We start from the raw sequence: 21,977 nt of genomic DNA on the forward strand, positions 1-21,977 counted from the left end.
GCTTCCCGCGTCCAGCAAACACTGGATCGTGGGCACAGCCCTTCTTCTCTTTCCTTCAATAACATTTGTGAGAAACTTAACGCAATTGGGTCCTGTTTCCCTTCTGGTCCTGACAATAGGCACAGGAAAAAATTGTAAAAAGGCTCTTTGAACTCAGTTAGGCATTTTTACATATAATTATTAGAGATAATGCCTAAATTAAAACGATTTACGGACACCCTAAACTATGCACCCCACTTTTAAAGTCAACACCAAAAAAAAAAAATCCTTCTATTGGCTCTACACATAGATTGTCCATATCAGGTAAGTACTAGTAAAAGTACCTTAGTGGTTCGGATGACTAGTTTATATTTACAGTGGCTTCGCAGTGGTTAGCGCGTGTGTGGCACAGTTCTAAGGTTTTGAGAACCTCCTGTGTGGGTTCAAATCCAGCTACCGGAGTTTGTATGTTCTCCCCGTGCCTGCGTGGGTTTCATCGCACATTCCAAAGACATGCATTTCAGGTGGACTGGCCGGTCCAAATTGTCCCTAGGTGTGAATGAGCGAGCGAGTTGTCTGTCCCTGTGTGCCCTGCGATTGGCTGGCAACCAGTTCAGGGTGTGCTCTGCCCACTGCCCAATGATTGCTGGGATGGGCTCCAGCACCCCCGCGACCCTACTGATGATAAGTGGTGCAGCTAATGAGATGAGATGAGATTCATTTCACTGGATTTCTTCTTTTAATGGTACTGTAGAAATTGGCTTTGGAAGTGCTTAAAAAGTTTTTGAATTTGGCTGTGAAAAAGATGAACCAACCCTGTAAATAAGACAAAAACAAGAGATGGCTGTCGATTCATCCACGCCTATGCATGAATATTCAACAAACTTAATTTTGTTAGCAAAAATACATGTTTGGCTTTCACCAACCTGGAATAAAATATGCCAAATTGGGCAATAAGACAGTCTGCGAATAAACTTTTTTATTTCATCGAAAGCAAAACACCAGAAGCATAAACACCTTTGACAATCTGTAGCGCATTAAAACACATTCCCAGCAGAGTTTAATGCGGCTGCCAATGTTTCCATCTTCAGTACACCTCGTTCGTGTCGTTAGCTTATTAGCAAGGTCAACATACACCAGGGGTGGCGAACACGTGGCTCTAGAGCCGCATGCGGCTCTAGGCCAATAAGAATGTAGCTCTTTGCCTCATCATATTTTCTATATACTGTGGCTCTTTGCCTTGTTTTGTGTTTAGTTTTTTGTGTGTATTGAGGGTGGACACTTTCTTTGAAATCTACACAAGAACAATACTTGTTGTATTGTAAGGAGAGGAGTGTGTTATTAATTGTGTGTGTTTGTGTGTGTCTGTCTGTCATAGCTGATTATTGCGTGGTGTGGCTCTTTGACTCTCACAGTTAAAAATTTCGTTCGCCACCCCTGACATACACCTGATGAAGATTCTGATCTCGAAAATCACTGCGAGCACTACCATTAATAGGGGAACCCTGCTTTTGTCCGTACAATCAAAGATAAAGTCACTGAGATGTATAATAGTCTAGTAATGGTGTCAAATGGCAGTTTTTATTATAACAGGACGTCTGAAGCTAACCTTGCATTGCTAAAGACATTCAATGGCTACGGATACTGTGAATCTACAAAAACAACAATACATATGCAGTGCTTCACAATAACAACAATGTTTTTTTTATTTGATGCAAATAAGTTGAATGTGACAATGTGTATTCACGTCATTCAATAACATCGACTCTTTGAAATAGAAAAAGTTCGGATTTTTTCACCAGTTGTGTGAAACACACGTCTGACTTTTACATCTGGTTTGTGCTTACTTGTGGTTAACCTAACAGTCGGTGTCGTTTCTGCCCTCATTTGTTGTTCTCGGTAAGAATGAAACTGTATATGCAATATTTATCGTATTTCATTTTTAAGAAAAATATGGAGTGAAAAAAATGTTACGGTTTCAGTGAAATCATGTCCCAATAGAACAGTTTAGCGCACATCATTTTCTTTCCACTCTCAGTTAAAAGTTGCTGTCAAACTAAACTCAAAACTAAGCACTTGCATTATTTTCACCGTATTAAAACATATAATCAACAGATATCTGAAGAACAACAATGAAACTTAACATGCTGTAAGATAATAGGTACAATGAAGGACTATATCAACAATCCTTTGCAAAGAACAACTCATCTTTATAGAGTTCTTCGAGGATTGATTGGACTGTCCATGCAGGGATCTTTCCATGTTTGTACAAGACTGCGCAAGGTGATTATACGTACAATGAATTGAAAAAAATATTGACCAAAAAACGAGAGTTATAAAGAAAGAGGGAGAGAAAAAGACACAGAGACAAAGACGGATACAAAGACAAAGTAAGAGAGAGAGAGAGAGAGAGAGAGAGAGAGAGAGAGAGAGAGAGAGAGAGAGAGAGAGAGAGAGAGAGAGAGAGAGAGAGAGAGAGAGAGAGAGAGAGAGAGAGACGTATATATAGAGAGGATTCAGAGAGAGAGACAGACGAAGAGAAAGACAAAGAGTTACAACGAGAGATTCCAAGAGAAAGAGAAACAGAGATGAAAGGAATAAATTAGAGCAAGGGGGACATATACAAAGCAATAGAGAGAGAGGGACAGAGAGAGAAAGAGGCAGAGAGAGAGACAAAAAGAAAGAGGGGGGCAGGAAAAAAATGAAAAGAGAGAGGGAGAAACAGACAATGAGAGATGGAGAGGCAGAGAGAGAGACCAAAAGAGAGAGGGATAAAGTAAGAGAAAAGGAGATAAAGAAAGAGAGAAAGACAGAGAGGGGAAAATAAGAGAGGAGAGAAACAAAGTAAGACAGAGAAAGAGACTGAGAGATTGTCCAAATTAGGTTTTTACTCCAAAAATCCAGCACTAATTTCAAGGTACTACCATAGTTTTCTTTTGTGGAGTTGTTTGTTAAGTCACCTTACTAACATACTGTATTAATACTAAGGCATGGGCAGGGCACCCGTATGATGCGGCAGGGGTAAACCAAGGAAAGGTGTTGGGCCCTGCTGTTGAATGGAAGAGTGTGTTGTATCACACTGACCCGGTGTCGTGGCCGCTTTTTTGTGTCCCGTTTCAGCTGGAGGGACGAAAGCATGACCAACTTGGGTGCCGAGGTGCTTAACTTGTTTGGGTGTTTGGGCATTTGGATTGGCCATGGTCCAAAACGTATTGTGTGTGTTTTTTGCTACTTTTTCCCTTTTTTTTCCTTTGTTTGACTTGCTGTCGGTCACCCCTCTCGAGGGATATGACAAGAGTAGATAGATAGATAGATAGATCAATTTGAGTACTTGTGTTCTCCAGAATGAACGAGCACAATACATATTAGCAAGTGATACGATGCATGATACAGTATGTAAACAGTATTGTGTAGAGTCTGAGTGAGCATGCGTGATTTGGTATTATTTGTGCTCTAGCATTTCTTTGAATAAAACCCTTTATCTTGAATACTGCACTGCGTTCCCCCTTCATACCGTCACTTCTGTTTTGCTGTTGGTGACCAAGTAGGGTTGCGGGGGCATGAAAGGAGCGGTTGCTGCCACGCAAAGTTTGGCGGGGACGTACCACTGCCTCAGCCCCGGCATGCTGTTGCCCTGCCAAGGCCTGGATGTGGCCGGGCTGGAAAAAGAGCCAAAAGACAGCGACTGAGAGATTTGGCTTCTCGGGCTTTTGTGCCTGCGTCTGCTTGGTGCGCTCGACATTTGCCTGAGCGTCCCACCCAGGGGGTAGGGGTTCCTGGGCTCCGGCTCCGTGTCTCCGCGCTCCATTGGAAGGCCACTCTTTGCTGTTATTCCGCTCAGGACTTGGAAGCGGTTGGTGTAGAAGCTGTCGTCCGCTTTTCCTGCTGACATACGGAGAACAGCGAGACTCAGCATCCGAGAGGTTCTTAAACTTAGAATTACCTTTCTATCAGAGACAGTATTTGATCAAGTGAAAATTTTCATAAAGAGAAAGATGATGTTCTAGTTAAGTCTGCTACAAAAGCAGATCTGGTCTGTTTCAGCTTTGGTTCGGTGATAAATTGACTTTGGGGATGGCACGACTCGCCAACCTCTCTTTATGTGATGTAATGAACAAAAAAAATAGTGAATGAGTTTTACTCAAGCTTCTCATTTTTATTCAATCAGAGCCATAATGTACAGTATGAATATATTTTCAAAAGCATTGTGCATAGGTCAGGGGCAATAATTACAAAAGTTCACTCGAGCCCCTTTTTATCCTTCAAAAACGTGCAATAAGAACCATACACAGGGTAGGATATCGGGATCATAATAATATTTCATTCATGCAGTCCAAATTATTAAAATTGGATGATTTAATAAAATATTTCACTTCACAACTGTTATTTAAGGTCAACAAAAACATGGCGCCAGAAGACATCCATAAATTATTCATTCGGAAAGAGGGAAATTATAACTTGAGGGGCTGTAGTATATTCAAAATCCCAAAGGTGATAACAACCAGGAAAAGTATGTGTGTGTCTGTGTGTGGAGTCAAACTTTGGAATAATTTACAAGATAAGATCAAACAATGTAAATCTATTCATGTGTTCAAGTTTAACTACAAAAAAAACATTACTGGCAAAATACAGGGATGAAGACAATGGGATATGAGTGAGATTGGAAATACTGCGTTTAAAACTATGGTTATAACACTTGTTGTTATTGTTGCTATTATTATATCATAACTGTTATTATAAATATTATGTTTATTTTTATTGTTTTTATTATCATTGGTGCCGCAGTGATATTTGGTAACTAGTGGCATTATGACGTTGAGGGATGGGTGATTATTGTAATAATTACAAATATTGATATCTGACCTATGTAATAATTATATCCATGAGATTTTGTTATATTAGACACAAGAGGAGAAGAGGATTCGTAAAATGTATTTAATCGGGAAAGGGGTAAAGGGGTAGGGAAAATCTGCTTCTGACTACCCCTTTTCGAACATGTTTTGTAACATTATTTTCTTGTTGACTCATTGTTTTTGTTGTGTTTTCATTCAAATGTTCGAAATAAAGTTTTCATTCATTCATTCATTGTCTTTATGCACCAAAATGTAAAAATGTGTATGTTTGAAATGTATCTACATTTTATTTAATCATCTGTTCTAAAGGCTTTGGCATTGCTGATCAGTAAGTATCAAGCCTCTTGGAAGGATTTCAGTATGATAAATAGCCTCCAGATGGCAGGGACGGCTGTGATTAGATCTTTGTCCACACATCAAGGAGCCCCCACTTGCCTTTGTTGCCCAGCTTCCTCTATCGAACAATGCAGAGTGCAAAGAAACCCCGTGTGACCGAAATTGGCTCACGTCACCGGCAACATTCTTGCAAAGTTAATGTGTCATTCATGCATAAATTTAGTGTTCTTGCAATAAAATATTGTTTTGCAAGCAAAGTGTCCTTGTTAGTTTTTGGAAAGCTTTGTCTAAAATTTGGAGATATATCACTGATGCAAAAAAAAAATCACAAAAGTGAAATTTTCACAAAAAGCTGTTTTTCTCAGTTTTCTTGGAAACAAGTATTTTCTAGAAAAGCAATGTTCATCTCTTGGTTACTAAAGAATAGTAAACGCTATAAAAATAGTTTTTTTCTAATGAAACATAAGGATTCAAGCTTTGTTTTGATGTGTCAAAATGTTGGACAATAGCTAGCTACAAAGCGAAAAACATAGCCAGATAGCAAGCTAAAAAAAGGCAATTTTTTGGGTGATTTGCTTATAGAATTCATAAATTGGAAATTAATTTGTTGTGTTTCCTGTAAGATACACCAATACAAAAATGAATAAAAAATTTGTTTCATACATGAAAAGAATCTTGTTTTTTTCTTAATCAATTGATTAAAAATAATTATCAATACTTGTTGTATTATTTTTTTTGTCCATGAAGTTTATGAACAGGAATTTGTTTATTTGAATTTCTAAAATGGAAAATCTATCATGTTATTACAGTTAGTACATGATTAATTATTAAAAATAAGGTGAAATAGTAATTCAATTAATATAATTTTAATAGAAAATCACAATGACCCAGCACGGTGAGCTGTTTTCAGGACAGGTCCGCAGGCGCCTCAGCTGTCTTTAGGGGGCACGTTGGAGACCCTTGTTAAATGGCTATATAGCTACAGCTCGGAATTTTTGGAAGAATGGCAAAAATTGGCTGGCAACCAATCTTCCCATCTGAGAGAGACATCAGCCATTGAATGAGTTTTTCTTCTGTTTTTCCATTTACTGTAAGTGGGGCGGCAGTTAAGAGGTCCCAGCAGAGTTTGGATGTCATCCCTGTGCCTGTGTAGCTTTTCTCCTGGTACTCCGGTTTTCTCCCACATACAAAACATACCTAATTAATCAATAAAAGCACTGTTCTTTGTACTTTGTAACCTTTTTTAACAAATAACTTATGTGCTGTCATATAATACTTAGCGGGGAGAATGTTTAACCAATCAGAATGCTGAACACAATGTATGACGCTAATCTGTGGTGAAATAAAAAAGTGAAAAGTAAACTGCCTTTTAGCAAGGGATTCCTGCATGACAAGGGTGTTAAGGTCATCTGGACAGAGGTCTGAAATCAAAATGTAACTATAGGCCCGCCCGTAGTTTTCACTTTTGCCTCAACACTAACAATAAAAACAAAGAAACCAGTTGACCTTGAGGGTGAGTGCACAAGCCAAAAGGAGCAACACTTAACCTGTTGTGAAGCACCCATCCATCATCTGCACCGCTTATCCTCAATAGGGTCACAGTGGTACAAGAGCCCATCCCAGTCATCTTTGGGAAGTTGGCCGAGGACACCCTGAACTAGTGCCCAGCCAGTTGCAGGGTACAAGGGGACGGACAACTCATCCGCTCATTCACTATCCATCCATCTATCTACCCTGTGTCAAGAACCGGAACAGGATCAGGACCCAAACGCGTGACGTTCTCATACAAGCCTTTTATTTTACGGAAAATGGGGAGTCATGCACGTTGGGTAGCGGTCTGGCGTGGAAAGACAGGAAGCCAGAGAACGACGAGATCGATTGCAATTGCCCTAGCAGACATCGGATAGATGGGGTCGATACCGGACAGGACGGGACAGACAGGATTGATAATGAAAAAGGATATTGAAATAAACAGGAACTAGACGGGAACGAAAACTGGAGAGAATAATAAACAGAACAAAATAAACGGGAACAGTACCGGACAGGAAATACCAACAGGAAAACAAGACCGAGTCAGAACCCACGTGTTGCGGGGCATCGGTTCGTTGACGGTTTGACAAAGGAAGAGCACTGAGCTTAAAAGATGGAAAGCCAATCGGTCAATGAGCCACAGCTGGTGCCACACGGGTGGGGCCAATTGGGCGCCATGGCAACCGTGACACCCTGGTCATATCCCTTGAGAGGGGTGCCCGACAGCAAGACAAACAGAGGCACAAAACAAAGAAAATAAAAAAAGGGAAAAAGGAGCAAAAAAACACACACAAAAATCTTTGATGACCATGGCCAACCCAAATGCCCAAACACCCAAACAAGTTAAGCACCTCAGCATCCAAGTTGGTCATGCTTTCATCCCTCCAGATGAAACCAGACGCAAGAAAGCGGGCATGTCCCTCGGGTCAGGATGACACAACACACTCTTCTGTTCAACAGCAGGGCCCGACAGCTTTCACTGGTTTACCCCTGCCACATCATACAGGTGCGCTGCCCATCCCTTAGAACGCTTACAAACGTCCCATCGTCCTTTCACAACACCTCTGTACTCGTTCTTATCACCAACAAGAGCTCTAGCTTCCACTACATTTAGACCTCTTTCCTGCAGTGCACTCGTAACACCATCCATCCACGTCAATCGCGGCCTTCCTCTTGGTCTCCTCCCATTTACTTCTGCTCTGTAGATCATCTTCAACAGTCGCTCCTCATAGATCCTCTTCTCTTATCCACACGCTTGCTCCGTTCCACTCCTACTCCAGTTCTGTCTCTCACAATTTCATTTCTCAATCTATCCAATCTTGTCACTCCTAACATACTGCTCTCAAAAACATTTAATTTTTTTCTTAAATCTGTGTACAGGCTCCAAGTCTCTGCACCATACAACACAGTCGGCACAATCACACTCTCATACAGTCCTCTCTTAACATCTATACTCATCCACGCTCATTCACACCTAGGGACAATTTGGACCGTCCAAATAACCTGCCATGCATGTTTTTGGAATGTAGGAGGAAACCGAAGTGCCCGAAGGAAACCCACGCAAGAACGGGGAGAATAGGCCACCTCCACACAGGAAGGCTGGTAGATGGATTTGACCTCAGAACTGTGCCGCAGACGTGCTAACCTCTCAGCTGCCGTGTCGCTGTTGTAAAGAATTCACTGTCACAATTGCTATGCCGCCCAATTGGTCCGCCAGGATTGTCACAGTTGACAGATTGCTTCCGGACTACTTAAACATGGTCTTGCGGGTTGCCTGGTGTCAGAGCGTCTGCGAAACTCATGCTAGACTCTGTGTGATATGCCAAGTCCCGTGAATCTCCGTTTTTTCCTGTGTTTTGATCCTGTTTTATTTTCGGCCCGATCTGTTTGATTTTGACCACTTCTTAATTCTGATTTCAATTTACTTCCAAGACCATCGATCCCCAGATCAAGTAGGGTCATCCCTCCTCTCCCCAATAAAATGTGAGTAACGTTACGCGATTGGGCTCTCATTCCTGTTTCCTGTCCTAGTTTGTGACATTCACATCTAAATGCATTTCTTCAGTTTGTGTTATTTTCTAATGGAAGAACGGTTTCATCATGCATCATTCTGTTTGAGGGTGTTCCATTGTACTTACTCACAGCATACACTCCAACGCCCCGAATATACTGTTTCCTCCAATCAAAACGAGTCCTTGATTTGTCTTGACCGTCTGCTGTCCTCAATCTCATCAGCTAAGATCCGCTCTATTTTTGATCGTTCCTAATTATCTGTTTGCTAGCACTTCCCGCTGAGTCAGATAAGCTTCAGCTGCATCGTCCAAAACTGGCCCCGAGATGAATCGCTCAAACAGACTGAATATTGTGATGCTTCGGGGCAAGCATGGATATTGACGTGTAGCTTTTGATGTCCTTTTTTTTAGGTTTTGGCCTAAAAGTGCCTGTCGAGGCAGTTGCGTTTTGTGTCAAACTCTGACATCCATTCGGAAAATGACTACGCTCAACAAACCTGTCCTATAAATTTGTTTCCACTCCTCTCCCACCGGACATTCAAAGCATATTGACTTAATAACTGTGAGTAAAATAAAATGTAAAAAAAATATTTTCATTACAATTGTTAAAAATTTTAGGACCGACTGGCCCGAAATTTGGCTTGAGCTCGGGCTTAGGATCTTTTTGTAGATTTAAGGAGTAACGCAGTAACGCTCCATGTAGTAACGACAGTTACTAAATGTTATTAATAGTGTGTTACAGTACAGCGAAATGCTTGTCTTTAAGGCAAGTGGCAAAGAAAAATCCATATCCGGGCAGAGACATTGAACAACTCATTTGATAAATAAAAGTGTGACTTTTTCATGGAACACACAACATTGCCTAGGTGACCACAAACTTTTGAACGACAGTGTATCACATTTTCACGATAAAGGTATGATCGGGCCTAAAGAATACAGCCCGACTCGACCCGAGTCACGGGCATTTAAACCCGAACCCGCCCAAACCTGACGGATAAACTTGATTTGATAACGGAGCCCAAAATACACAGTTTTAAAAAGTAAACACAAAGCTTTACTTTGACCGCGCATACTTCAGCTGACTAACCAGCTTGGGGTCTACTTGGGGCAGAGTCCCTCAATTCAAGTGTGCACTGCAAGTCCTGCACAGAAATGAACGTTTCGGCGACGTGCAATGAACAAAAGTGAAGGTCTAACTGAAACAAATGGCACAAAAACGAAAACTGTATTCTGCAGATCACAAGCTACGACTGGTGAAATATTTGGTCAAAAAGCAGAAAGAAAGTTTGTCAGAAACGGAGACAGGACCCAGTAGCGTTTGTTTACTCAGTTTTATTAATAAAGAGAGAGAGCAGTGCTTGCGTCCACAATCCGATGATCGACGGACACGGGTTGCAGGTGGCTGGAACGTGGAAGGCACTTCCGTGTCGAGCGAGGATAATCGTAGACTTGCAGGAGTACTGGTCGTTGCCCGGGACGGGAGAGCAAGGGCGGTATCAAGTTCAGAAACGAGGACGGCAACAGGTGTCAGGCAGGAAGCGGGGCAAAACAGGTCGGATATCGGGATGGCAGAACAGGGCAGAATCGGGTCCAGAAACAGGTCGGCAATGGGTATCAGGCAGAGAAAAAAAGGGCAGGAAAAATGTCTGACGGAATGAGCTTGCCTAGCTGGGAGCATAGGTTCGCAACGATCTGACGGCGTCCTCTTGAAAGCAGGGGGTTTAAGCCAATCAGCTCTCAGTGCTGTTGGCGCCAATTGGGTAGTCACAGGTGCCTTGAATTGGCAATCATGACAGTAGAGCCTGCAAGCTATTGGCGAGAGGCAAATATTACGTCTGACGTAAAGGATGCTTAGGTGGAAAGATGAAGCGGTGCATCTTTTGCGCCAATACTTTGTATTGAGTGGTTTGTATTTGAACTGATAGTTCGGTAAGTATGTTCTTTATCTAAATAATTACTATAGTAAAAGTAATTGCATGCTGTGCTGATCCTCCATGAATGGTAAAAACAAAAATTGCGAGAGAGAAGCCCAGCCGGCCCCACTTAATGACTGACATTTTAGGCCTAAACTTTGGTACAGATTCGGGGTGGGTTCAGGCCCGGGCCCAAGATTTAACCTCTATTTTCACCTCAAACACGTCTTATGCATTCTTACCAACAGTCTTGAGGGTGGCGTACTTGTTGAGGTCCATAACAGACGTCTGTAGCTCGTAAGGGCTGCTGATCGGATCCAGCAGAGTGTACGGCTCAATGAGCAAGGGAGATGCAGGTGTCGTGTTGTCCATCAGGGGGCTATCTGAAAAATTGAAAATTGAAAAACATGTTTGAACACCACTTAGTATCTGTTTTGTCGTGCTTGGTGAGAAAAACGCCCAAATGAGAGCCGTATTGCCAGTTGCCCCACCTAAAATAGTATATTTAAGTACCAAGACTGACCTTTAAGGGTTAGAAAAGTCCCATAAGGCATGTGTACTTCCTTATAATACAAAGCAAAAGAGGATGTGTACAGGAAGAAGTTAAACTCACTATTCACTAATTGAATAATGACTGCATTTGCCAAAGGGCTCCTACTTGGCTTACTTGTAAGACATCTGGACAAGTGCTTAAATGGACCGTGTGTATTCTTTAGCGCATCCTGGGTTTTGAATAAATAGGCTAGTAGTTATCGGATGGGTGTCTTTCCTCTCTGAGCCGATCTTGGAACCAGATCTAGGCGAAAGGGTTACCCAAAATCAATCTCCGACTAAGAGTGTTTCTTTACTGTAATACAATCTCAAGTTTTAACCTTGACAACGTTCTTCAACTCAGTTGACTATATTAAAAAAGGTCAAATCCAAGAAGTACAGCATAATAATAAACAAAACCAAAAAATAGTTTGTATTACCTTATGAGCCACTGTGACCACAGATGATGAGAAATTATTGATATTATCAATTTAAGCAACATTATTATTTAAGCTTTAAAAAATACATGAATCTGGTGCCAGGTATTCGTTTTTAAACTTCTATGAAGGGAAGTGTGCCTTGTTATTTTTTATTTTTAAAAAAAAAGTGTACAAAAAAGTTGAGATATTTTGGTCTACTAAGTTGTCACCTAAAGGCTCTTGTGATTTATTTTAAGAAAGTTGAATTCTGAACGTTTTTTACATATTTTGGTGTTTCAACGTGTTGGAGTAGTAGAATCGGTAGTCGAAGACATTCTTATAGGACGAGACAGACTCAGACAGCCTCTGCATTAATTAGCACAGTAATAAAGTCTCTTAGTGACCAGTGGGGAATAAGAGCCTCATTAACCTCATTCTGGTTTAATGATCTGTTTTCTGCGCAGAAATCCAAGTGCCGACCAAATTGGTAAACCCCTCAAAATGTCCATCCAGATTGAAAACAGACTTTTGGTGTGAAGTGGATTTCATTATATCGAGTTTATTCGACGAAAATCTCGATTAACAATTTAACTTTGTATTTGGTCAATTCTGTAAAAAATACATTTAAGGGTAACAAAAAAACATTTCGGACATATAATACTACTACCACTACTACTACTACTACTACTACTACTACTACTACTACTACTACTACTACTACAACTGCTATAATAATTATGATCATAATAATAGTAATATATTATTTTTTCTAAATGACTGCAGTGCTAAAATCTGCTTGTAAGCCAGAAATAAAAGCACTATTTATTCTATATTTACCATTAAAAATAAATTGTTCATTATTTAAGGCCTCTGGAGTAAAAAAAAAAAAGAAAAAAACTTCTTTCATTAAAAAAAAGAAACTGAGATTTGGGGAAAAAAAGGGAAAAAATACACAAACCATCATATCAAAGTGCTTTTCCCCCCAAAAATACTCACAGGAAAATTGTATTTAGCTTACTTAACATCAGACTCACATTGAGGGAATTGACATGATTGTGTGCCATCTTGCTGCTACAAGTACCCCCCCAAAGCCCCATTAAAGGCTGGGGAAAAAAATGATAAGAAATATGGTGTGATTTGGTCACTTTGTCTCTCCGTAGTTTGTGTTACTTCTTGTGTTTTGTAGCACTACCGTTGCACTACACAATGCAGCGACTTCTAGTGGTCAATTATTACACAGAGGTTCCTTTAAACCATGTGTCACCAACCCTTTTGAAGTTGAGAGCCACTTTTTGTAACTTATTATGTTTATGTTTTGGCTGTGTTTTGTAACTTAATATGCCAATTAGAAATCAAACTTCCTGGACAATTACAATGACCCATCACTGATGATGTTAGGTTCTGAGTCCACATGGGCACATCCTCCCACAAACCCTAACAGATGAGCTATTATCAGAACCTTTTCATGGGCTACTCATTTGTTCTCAGGGGGCTACCTGGGGCCCACTTGCACCACGTTGGAGAACCCTGCTTTCAACTATTTCTTAACAGTAGTACTGTTTTGTGACGGCAATATCAATAAAATACTCGCTCATGTCATTTAAAAAAAACAAAACAAAGAAAAGATAACATATCATCATGTGGGAAAAAAACCATACAGTACCTTCAAAATTTGTTTTTGTTAGTTTATCATCTAAACCGCGCCTCCATGTTTCATTTAAGAGTTATTTTAAGAATAAGTTTGTTTTAATTTGTCCATATTAAATTCATCATTGCTTACATGTAAATAGAATAATCTTTTGAGAGTGTTTTTATTCAAACACATTTGTAAATAAGTATTTTTCTCATGACAGTGACATATGGCGTTCCAGGAAATGTGCTGGTAAAAGTAAAAGGGCTTTATTTTTTGAAATAGTGTCAAAAGTTTGTAGAACCTAAATATTAAATGACTGGCATTCAGGATTATCAGAATGTCCTGGCAGCGATCAAACGGTCTTTTGGAACATCTGCTAGCTCGCACCGTCATGCCAGGGCGACGGGGCGCTCTATTTGCCGCACAGCAATTAATTGCACAGATGCAATCGTGTCGGACTTGGAGAGCAGCCACCATTCTCCAGCTGCATCTCCAGGAAGTCTTCACTCTCTTCATGCAGGTCCCCAGAATATTTGGATCATTGCCGCTGCAGAGTTTTGATTTTCATTGTCAGGAACAAAACTTTATTTCAAACATTTAGTTTAAAAGAAAAATAATCCAATATAATGAATGATAACATTACAATGTTTGCTGATGTTGCCTTTTAACAGTGTATATTTAAAAAAAAAAACTTTTAAAAATGTCTATTTTATTAGGGGTGGAAGTTGAAAGGACAATTATAGTTTATTAATAGTTTGAATGTTCCTTTGTATGATTTTTTTTCCCTTAAAAGTACCTTAACAAAGCCAAAGATTATATCCAGGTGCTGTTTGTATTCTTACAACATTTGTATTAATCAAGATGTCCTTCACTTTAGTGCGGGAAGTCTGGTCACAAGCTTGCTTCCCCTGATATACTGTCTTATTTTTACAGTAACTCATTGTTCTTTTATGTTAAAAAAAATTCACTTTTCTTAACGTTCATTTATTGTGCTCGCAAGCCATCTTGTGACCAGCATTATATGGCTCCATTTAATTGTGTGATTTTGTTCAAGCCAAGCAGATACGTTTCATGTATTCATGTGATCTTGTTTAAGCCAATCAGATGTGTTGTTTTACACCTGTGTTTCGAACAATGGGCTAGTAGTTATCGGATTGAGCCGTTCTCAGATTTAGGGGAAAGCTAAGGTGTGATGCGCGTCCGATGAAAGCGCTACCCAAGATCAGTCTCTGACACAGAGTGTGTTTCTTTCTTTACTTTAATACAATCTCAAGTTTTAACCTTGACAGAAGTGACTGTGAAATTTGGTATCAATCCAATACCAACTAAAGGCAGGAAAGTATTGGCTCATATTGACACTTTCTGAATGGAAATGTCATGATTTTGTAATGATTGAACCCTCTTTCCCTGAGTTTATTTATTATAACCAGGTTTAGGGAGTAATGGAATCCATCCATTAAGTAATTAGGATACAAAAAAATTGTGTTCCGTGACGGTTACCAAAAATAAGACACAATCAAATTACGTATACATTTAGTTGAAATTAGGTTTACTTTGCACGATTACTTCCTGCCTCCCTGTGCAGAGTTTGCATATTATCCTCCCCTGCCTGCATGGGTTTCCTCCGGGAACTCCGTTTTCCCATGAGCCTGTGAATAGTTGTCTATATGAATGTGCCCTGTGACCGGATGAAAACCAGTTCAGGGTGTCCCCTGCCCACTGCCCGAAAATAGCTGGGATGGGCTCCAGCACCCCGAGATCCTACTGGGGATAAACGGCGCAGATAAAGGATGGGTGGATATTTACTTATACATAATGCACCAATAGACAAATAGTGTCTATCACTAGAGAGACAGAGAGATGTGGCTTAAACATGACGTGCGCGCAGATCGTAGTAGTGTTCGTATCTGTAGAGCAGATAATACAGATTGCGTGTTTGTCACACTGAGTTGCAGGTTAGAGCAAAAACGTTCTATTTTCTTTTTCCTTCAATGTAGCACTCACTTTGTTGAACTGCTGCAAGCCTGCAGTTTTGTGAGGCTCGGTGTTACTATTGGTGCTTTGGAGGAATATTACAGGCATATTTAGAAAATCTGATCATCTTCTTTTTGTGTTATGCAGTTAATTGTTGGTCCAAATGCATTACAGGATCACTGTATTAATGTGATCTGAATAGTAACTAAAAAAACGGGTATATTAAGACTGCCATGTGAAAGAGAAAGTTTAATTTTGCACAATACATGACACTAAATCAGGGGTGGGGAACAAGTTTGACACAAAGAGCCGAAATTTTTAACTGTGAGCGTCAAAGAGCCACACCACACACTGACCTGCCATGACAGACAGACACACTCATTTTTCTTTATTCATTTAATTTTCCATATTGTTATTGGTTCTTATTTCTTTCTGTTTTCTCTTTTCTTCTTTTTCCCTTTTATATTTTCTTTTTTTCATTTGTTTTTATTTTCTATTTTTCCCCCTTTTCCTCTTTTATTCTAAAACGCTGTGCAAAACAAAAAGAAGGGATAGTGGGACATTTAAGTCAGTTTTGACTCCCTGTAGTTCGTGTTTTCCCTTTTTACCACTTATTTTTTGATTCACTACACAATAGAGCGACAGATAGTGGTCAAACATCACACACTGTCCCTTTAATGAAGAAAAAGTGTGCTTTGTACAAAACAATTATAAATCTGATTGGAAATAAGGTTAAAACATTCACTCACGGAGACTGTTGACGGCCACTCTCGTTTGCATGTTGTCATAGTGAAGGCCAAGCGTCATCTCGTCTGTGTGTTGGGCAGCAGGATGGCGGGTAACATGTGTCAAAGCTCTGCAAAGACGATATACAGTAAACATTCAAACACATCTGATAAGGTTTTGTTCAAAAGGGGAAAAAGACGTCATCAAATTACAGGTATATTATGTAAAATCAGGATCACCTTTCAGGACTACAATTATATTTAAAAGCCTTTTTATGCTGCATACTACAGGGGAAAATATTTAAGTCCGGTGTGCGTTAGTTTTAACTCAATTTATTCAGTTCCATTCTCAAATTTGCTTTGTTTACATTCACCATTGCGCCCATCTCTCTCTCTGCCGTCTCATTCATTCCATACACACTCAGGGCACTCAGGACCCCGACCCTGAATCCCCTAAACATCAGAGAAGTCATGTTAATTAATGTTTATTTGAATAGCCCTTAATCACAAGAAGTCTCAAAGGGCTGCACAGACCACAAACTATTACAGACTACAGACTAATTTTACACTATCCCCCGATCTAAAACCTACATGAGGGCAAGGAAAAACTCAAAACTTTAGCATGAAGAAAATGAAGAAACCTTGAGAGGGGACCGCACATGAGGTAATCCCCCTCCCAGGATGACCAGGCTGCAATGGATGTAGCAATAACAAATAATACACAGATATTGTCAATGTGAAATACAGGTCATTGCTAAGCTATAGAATATAAGTGTGTTTTAAGTCTAGATTTAAACAGTTCCACTGAGGTTGCAGATCGAATCTCAGGGGGAAGAGCATAACATAGCTCCGGGGCCCGAATGAAGATCGCTCTCGAACCTGCGGATCTCTTCTTGGCTCTTGGGATCACTAGTAGACCAGAATTTTCAGAGCGAATGCTACAGACCGAAATGTAGGGAGAAATTAAGTCTGAAAGATAGGAGGGGGCAAATCCATGCATGATTTTGTATAATACAAAAAACAATGATTGTATCTGCCCAGACCAAGGTTTGATCTGATACCTCAGCAATTCATGAGGGGAAAATATAACGAACACCTATCCAATATTTCTCACATCGTCTCTACTTTTTAGGCGTTTTTAAATTTTACCTTTTCTCATTGTAAACATTCATTTTATGCAAAATATAAAGAGCCAAAAAAATTGAGATGGGTCTGTTTAGAATAGCAGCGATAATATACATGTATGAATAAATATAAATTCAGACATTTATACGTTCAGTATGTACAGTAGCTTAGGCTTCCATTTTTTTCATTTTTGCATGAAATTTGCTTAATATTTTGCTTGAGATTTTAAAAGATTTAACCAGCTATTTGAATGTAATGTCAAAGTACACATTTATGCTTCATAAAAACTATTGTTATTGGTGAAACACACAAAGGGACACTGGGGACAAGAACATCCCCAAAACGTTTTTTTTTCTCTTATTACTAGTTTATTTATCATATCATGTATATTATCATTATCTTTTTAACGTTTGCATTCGGTCGACCGGATTAAAGAGCTTGACTGGCCAAATGTGTCCCACAGCCCATAATTTGCCCACCTCAGTTTTATTGGTGGCTCATTTGTTTTTATTGACGGCCTGCGTGTGGAGTGTTGAGAGATGTCTGGTACGTTGCCATGTGGTATACGATGGTTTAATAATTGTTCAAAATATATATAATCATACCAGTCAATTTCTGCATTTTCCCTATATTTTATACTTTTTTGATCATTAAAAAAAAAACAACCTTTTTTTAAATAGAGTATACTGCTGCGTATAATAGGCGCCACTGAATTTACTGCAGGTGGGGAAAGAGCTAAGCAAAGTGTTGTTAATATGGTGAATAGATTAAAGTTGTTTAAAATTTTATCTTTGTTTTTAGTCTACATAGCATGTCTTGCTGTGAGTAAATAGATGCCGCTTTGTGTTTGCAAAATGTATGATTGCTTAACAAATTAAATCAAAAGGTATTCATTTGTAAAGCACTTTTTAGCCACTCAAAGTGCTGTATTAAAACATTAGGCATACAACAATTTTGTTTTCTCTTCCTTTGTTTTCTGGTTCATGTAGCCTCCTTATTTGTTTTTCTGTTTTACATGGTTTTGTTTCGAGAAATTGTTTGACAATATAAGGAAGCCTTGCAGTACTTGTGATGCATATTTAGAATAAACAGCGACAATAATAAGACAATAAGATCCCTTTCTTTATCGCCATCCAACAACCCGAAGACACGCACAATGGTTATAATGAAATAACATTGAAAACATTATCTATAGAATTGTCAGAGCCAGAACAGATGGTAGACCCAAACGCGTATCGTTTCACACAAAGCTTTATCGCGGAAGCGGAGAAGTCAGGCGAACAAACGCCAGCGATTCGGCAATCGCTGGGCAGGAGAAGCTTGGCAGAGACAAGTCGGGCAGCCAGGACGGGTGATCAGAGCGTGGTCGGAGGAGGGAAAAAGTCAGGTAGTCGTAGACAATCGGGAAGCCAGGGGCAGATGAGTAGGATACAGGAAAGGACAGGAAAAACGGGAGCCAGAGTCAAAAAGTGCTTGCCTTGCATGTGCGGAGGTTAGCTGACGGACTGACAAGGAGTGAATGAGGGTGTTGAGTTTAAATAGCAGCTGGAGCCAAACGAGCGGGCACAGGTGAGGGCAAACGGCAAATCATGACAAGAAATTTCAATCGGCTGAGGATGAAGCCTTTCCCTCCAAACTAAGTGGAACTAAGTGTCCCTTATAATATTGCGGAATAAAGCTTTTTCCTTTTATCGCAAACTGTCATCTTACTGTGCTGCTGAATCTGTGTGGCCTTAGTGGTCATTTTGAGAAAAGCAAAGTGTAATTGTATTGTGACTTAGGTGAAAATAAATCCTGCTGTACAGTTCCGTTGGAATTATGGCGCCACCTGTTGCATATCCACCAACACTACAGTTTTATGTGTTTAATTACTGCTTTTCTCCCCCTTGAAAAACATTTTTTAAAGGTTTCGTCCTTAAAAAAGTTGAAAGTTAAACAATTTATATATTAACATTTGACATTAACAATGGCCAAACGAGTTCAAAGAGCCCGTATGCTTCATTTTCCACCGCACCTATCTGTGTTTATCTTACTTTTAGCAAAGCTGTTCATGGTGGAACACATTAAGTCGTAAGGACGAGGCTGGGGCGAGTGCTGGTGAGCGACGTCATGCTCGTCTGCTCGTTTTTTTTGTTTGGTTTCTTTTTGTGTTGCACGAAAATGGTAAAAGTAAGAAAATACCTGATTCATAGAGCCCAAACCTCAAGAAAGATGAAAAAAGAAGATTTCATTCGAGCATATCTAAGAATTGCATATGAGGCTCGCCTACAGGGAAATTATTCTCTGCCATTTTGCTGCTACAGGTGCCTCAAAAAGCAAAATCTGAGTAACAAAAAATGTAAGTAAAGAGAAAGGTGCTGCTTGGTCACTTTGAGTCTCTATAATTTGTATTCCAGCACATGCTACCAGTTGCACTACACAATAAAGCAACATTTGTGGATCAAATAACACACACTGTTCCTTTAATGTAAGCGCAGACTGAGCACGTTATGGATTTCTTTATTATTATTATTTTTCTAATCTTTTATGTACATTTTCTCTTTACCTGTGGTACGGACAATTTAGGGAGACCTTGGACATTGAACAGGTTGTAAACATAGGTGTCTCCATTGAAAAACAACATTTAGATATGCCACTTCTAACCAAAACAACACATTCAACCATACGTTTACACCATCTAGAAAACCAAAAGAACTGATTAAATAATAAAACGGGAGACAAAAGTAAAATCATAATAATGATAATGATATTAATAATAGATGAATACATTAATTAATACATTGGGTAATGATGATGGGAATGAGGGAAAAACAGGGGACAAATGAAGCTATTCTTGCAAAAAACCCAAATTGGCCCAACCTCACCCAGACCCTAGCTAGAGTGGCCCCCAAATCAATCGAGCTTGAGACCCCTGATTTAAAGGCGATCAACACGGGAAGAAACACGACGGTGCCTACTGTGGGATGTTCCCTCGGTTCCCCCGCTGCACCTTCTCCAGGCCGAGTTTCGTGAAGATGCCAACGAGTGCCACAATGGCCACCAGGCCGCAGATGACGAACACAATCATGTTGCTCTTGTCCTTAACCGAGTTCTGAGCCAGGTCCACTTTAGAAGGCGGACGGCCAGTCATCATCCATGGCGGTGTGTCGTAGTTCTTGCAGGTGGTCTGGTCCAGCCGGGAGCTGCGGAAAGCGCAGCAAAACCTGAAGCCGCATGTCCCGCAACAGTACAAGTAGTTGCCCGTCTGGCAGACGAACGGCGGGTCCCACTGGCCCATCACGTCGTAGTAACCGCGACATGCGTCCTCCGTGGGCGAGCTCTGCGTCGGGCTGCTCGCCGTCCACTCCGCGGACTCGTTGGATCCGCTCAGTAGCACCAAGTCGTCCGTGGCGCGCTCCGCTTGGCTTTCGACCTGACCCACGCTCACTTTGGCTAAAAAGTAAGCGAGAAGCAGCTCAGCGCCGCGCATTTTTGCTCACTTTGCTTCGAGTTCCTCGCATTTTTCGCGCAAAGGCTCGTGCGTAAAAGGGCAACTTGTCGTGCGCCTAAACAACGCGCAGTGCGCGTATCATCGCACTCCTCGGCGCGGGTGTGTTTTTTAGTTGCAGCCCGTGAGTAAGAAGATTTTTTTCTTGAGATTGCCGAGCTTTTCCAGAATGATGTTCCCAGCTTAAACACTGACTGGCATCAGAAGAGACAGGTTGAGAGGGAAGATGCTCAGGGGGAGGTGGAGTTTTTGGTTGTACGCCTTTGTTCGTGTACGTGGGAGTGAGTGTTTTCTAGTATGATCTACTATGCCGTAATATTACTAGTCAAAATAATAATGCTGATATAAATAATAATAGTTATTTCTTATGTCAGATAGCTTTGCCTCTTACATACCTGTCAACCTCAGCCATTAGCCCCCCTTATTAATGACAGCAATTCCATTAAGCGATAATACATCTTAAAAACCAATGGCGTCAGTCGCAGGATGGATGGGGGGCATACCAAAGCAACAATTTACATAAATACTTATAATATTATTAATAATAATACATAGTAAATAATACATTTTATTTCGAAGCACCAAAAAAACTCATTAGAGTTAAATGGGGCGGTGTGTGAGGCAGATGGTCAAGAAAAAGCAAGTCTGCAAAAGTGAATTTTGAGTCCGGATTTGAAGGTGGACAGGGTCGCGGAATTTCTGAGGTCAGGCGGCAATGAGTTCCAGAGCTGGGGGCCGAGCGTCTGAAAGCTTTGCTCCCCATGGAGCTGAGGCAGGCAGGGGGTATAGTGAGATGGAGGGAGGAAGATGATCCGAGGGTGCGGGATGGTCGGAGAGGAAGGGAGGAGCAAGGTTATGAATGGCAATGTAGGTGTAGATGTCACTGACCAGGAACGGAGACGGGACCCAATTGCGTTCGTTTTACTCAGTTTTGTTTAGACATGGGAAAAGGACTTGCATTCACAATCCGATGATCGTCGGTCACGGGTAACAGATAGCTGGAACGGGTCCAGAAATAAGGTCAGTAACAGGAATCAGACAGAACAACAGGGCAGGATAGAGTCAGGAGTCACAAAAGTTTGCCTAGCGTGTAGCCTGGGTTCACAAACGATACGACAAGTGATTTCAGGAAAGTGGGGGTTAAAAAAAAAAAAGGAAGCAGCCAATCAGCATCCTCGGCTGTTGGCGCCAACGGAGCAGATTCAGGTGCCCCGCATCCGTAATCATGACAGTAGAGCAGGATTTTACTATTTAAAAAAACTATTATTATTATTATTATTATTATTATTATTATTATTATTATTATTATTATTATTATTATTATTATTATTATTACTATCATCATTTAGTTTTTTGCATTAAACCTTTTTCACTAATTAACAGTTTTTCTATTATATAAATAGGAAAGGTTTACAGCCGTTCACCTGGGTGATTATTATTATTATTATTATTATTATTAC

General features: G+C 40.3%; 1 protein-coding gene across 1 annotated transcript; it reads right to left on the bottom strand.

The window, feature by feature from the left end:
- Positions 1-936: 936 nt before the first annotated feature.
- shisa9b (shisa family member 9b) lies at positions 937-20,711 on the bottom strand. The gene is made up of 4 exons (XM_088329953.1): positions 19,988-20,711; positions 15,930-16,036; positions 10,866-11,006; positions 937-3,864 (listed from the first exon to the last, which is right to left on the bottom strand). Exons 1-4 carry the CDS (start codon positions 20,497-20,499, stop codon positions 3,488-3,490), a joined length of 1,137 nt encoding a protein of 378 aa, XP_088186079.1. The 5' UTR covers positions 20,500-20,711; the 3' UTR covers positions 937-3,487.
- Positions 20,712-21,977: the final 1,266 nt, after the last annotated feature.

Source organism: Urocampus carinirostris, chromosome 1 (assembly GCF_059441175.1).
Source record: "Urocampus carinirostris isolate Australia breed hairy pipefish chromosome 1, RoL_Ucar_1.0, whole genome shotgun sequence".
In the NCBI taxonomy this organism is placed as follows: domain Eukaryota; kingdom Metazoa; phylum Chordata; class Actinopteri; order Syngnathiformes; family Syngnathidae; genus Urocampus; species Urocampus carinirostris.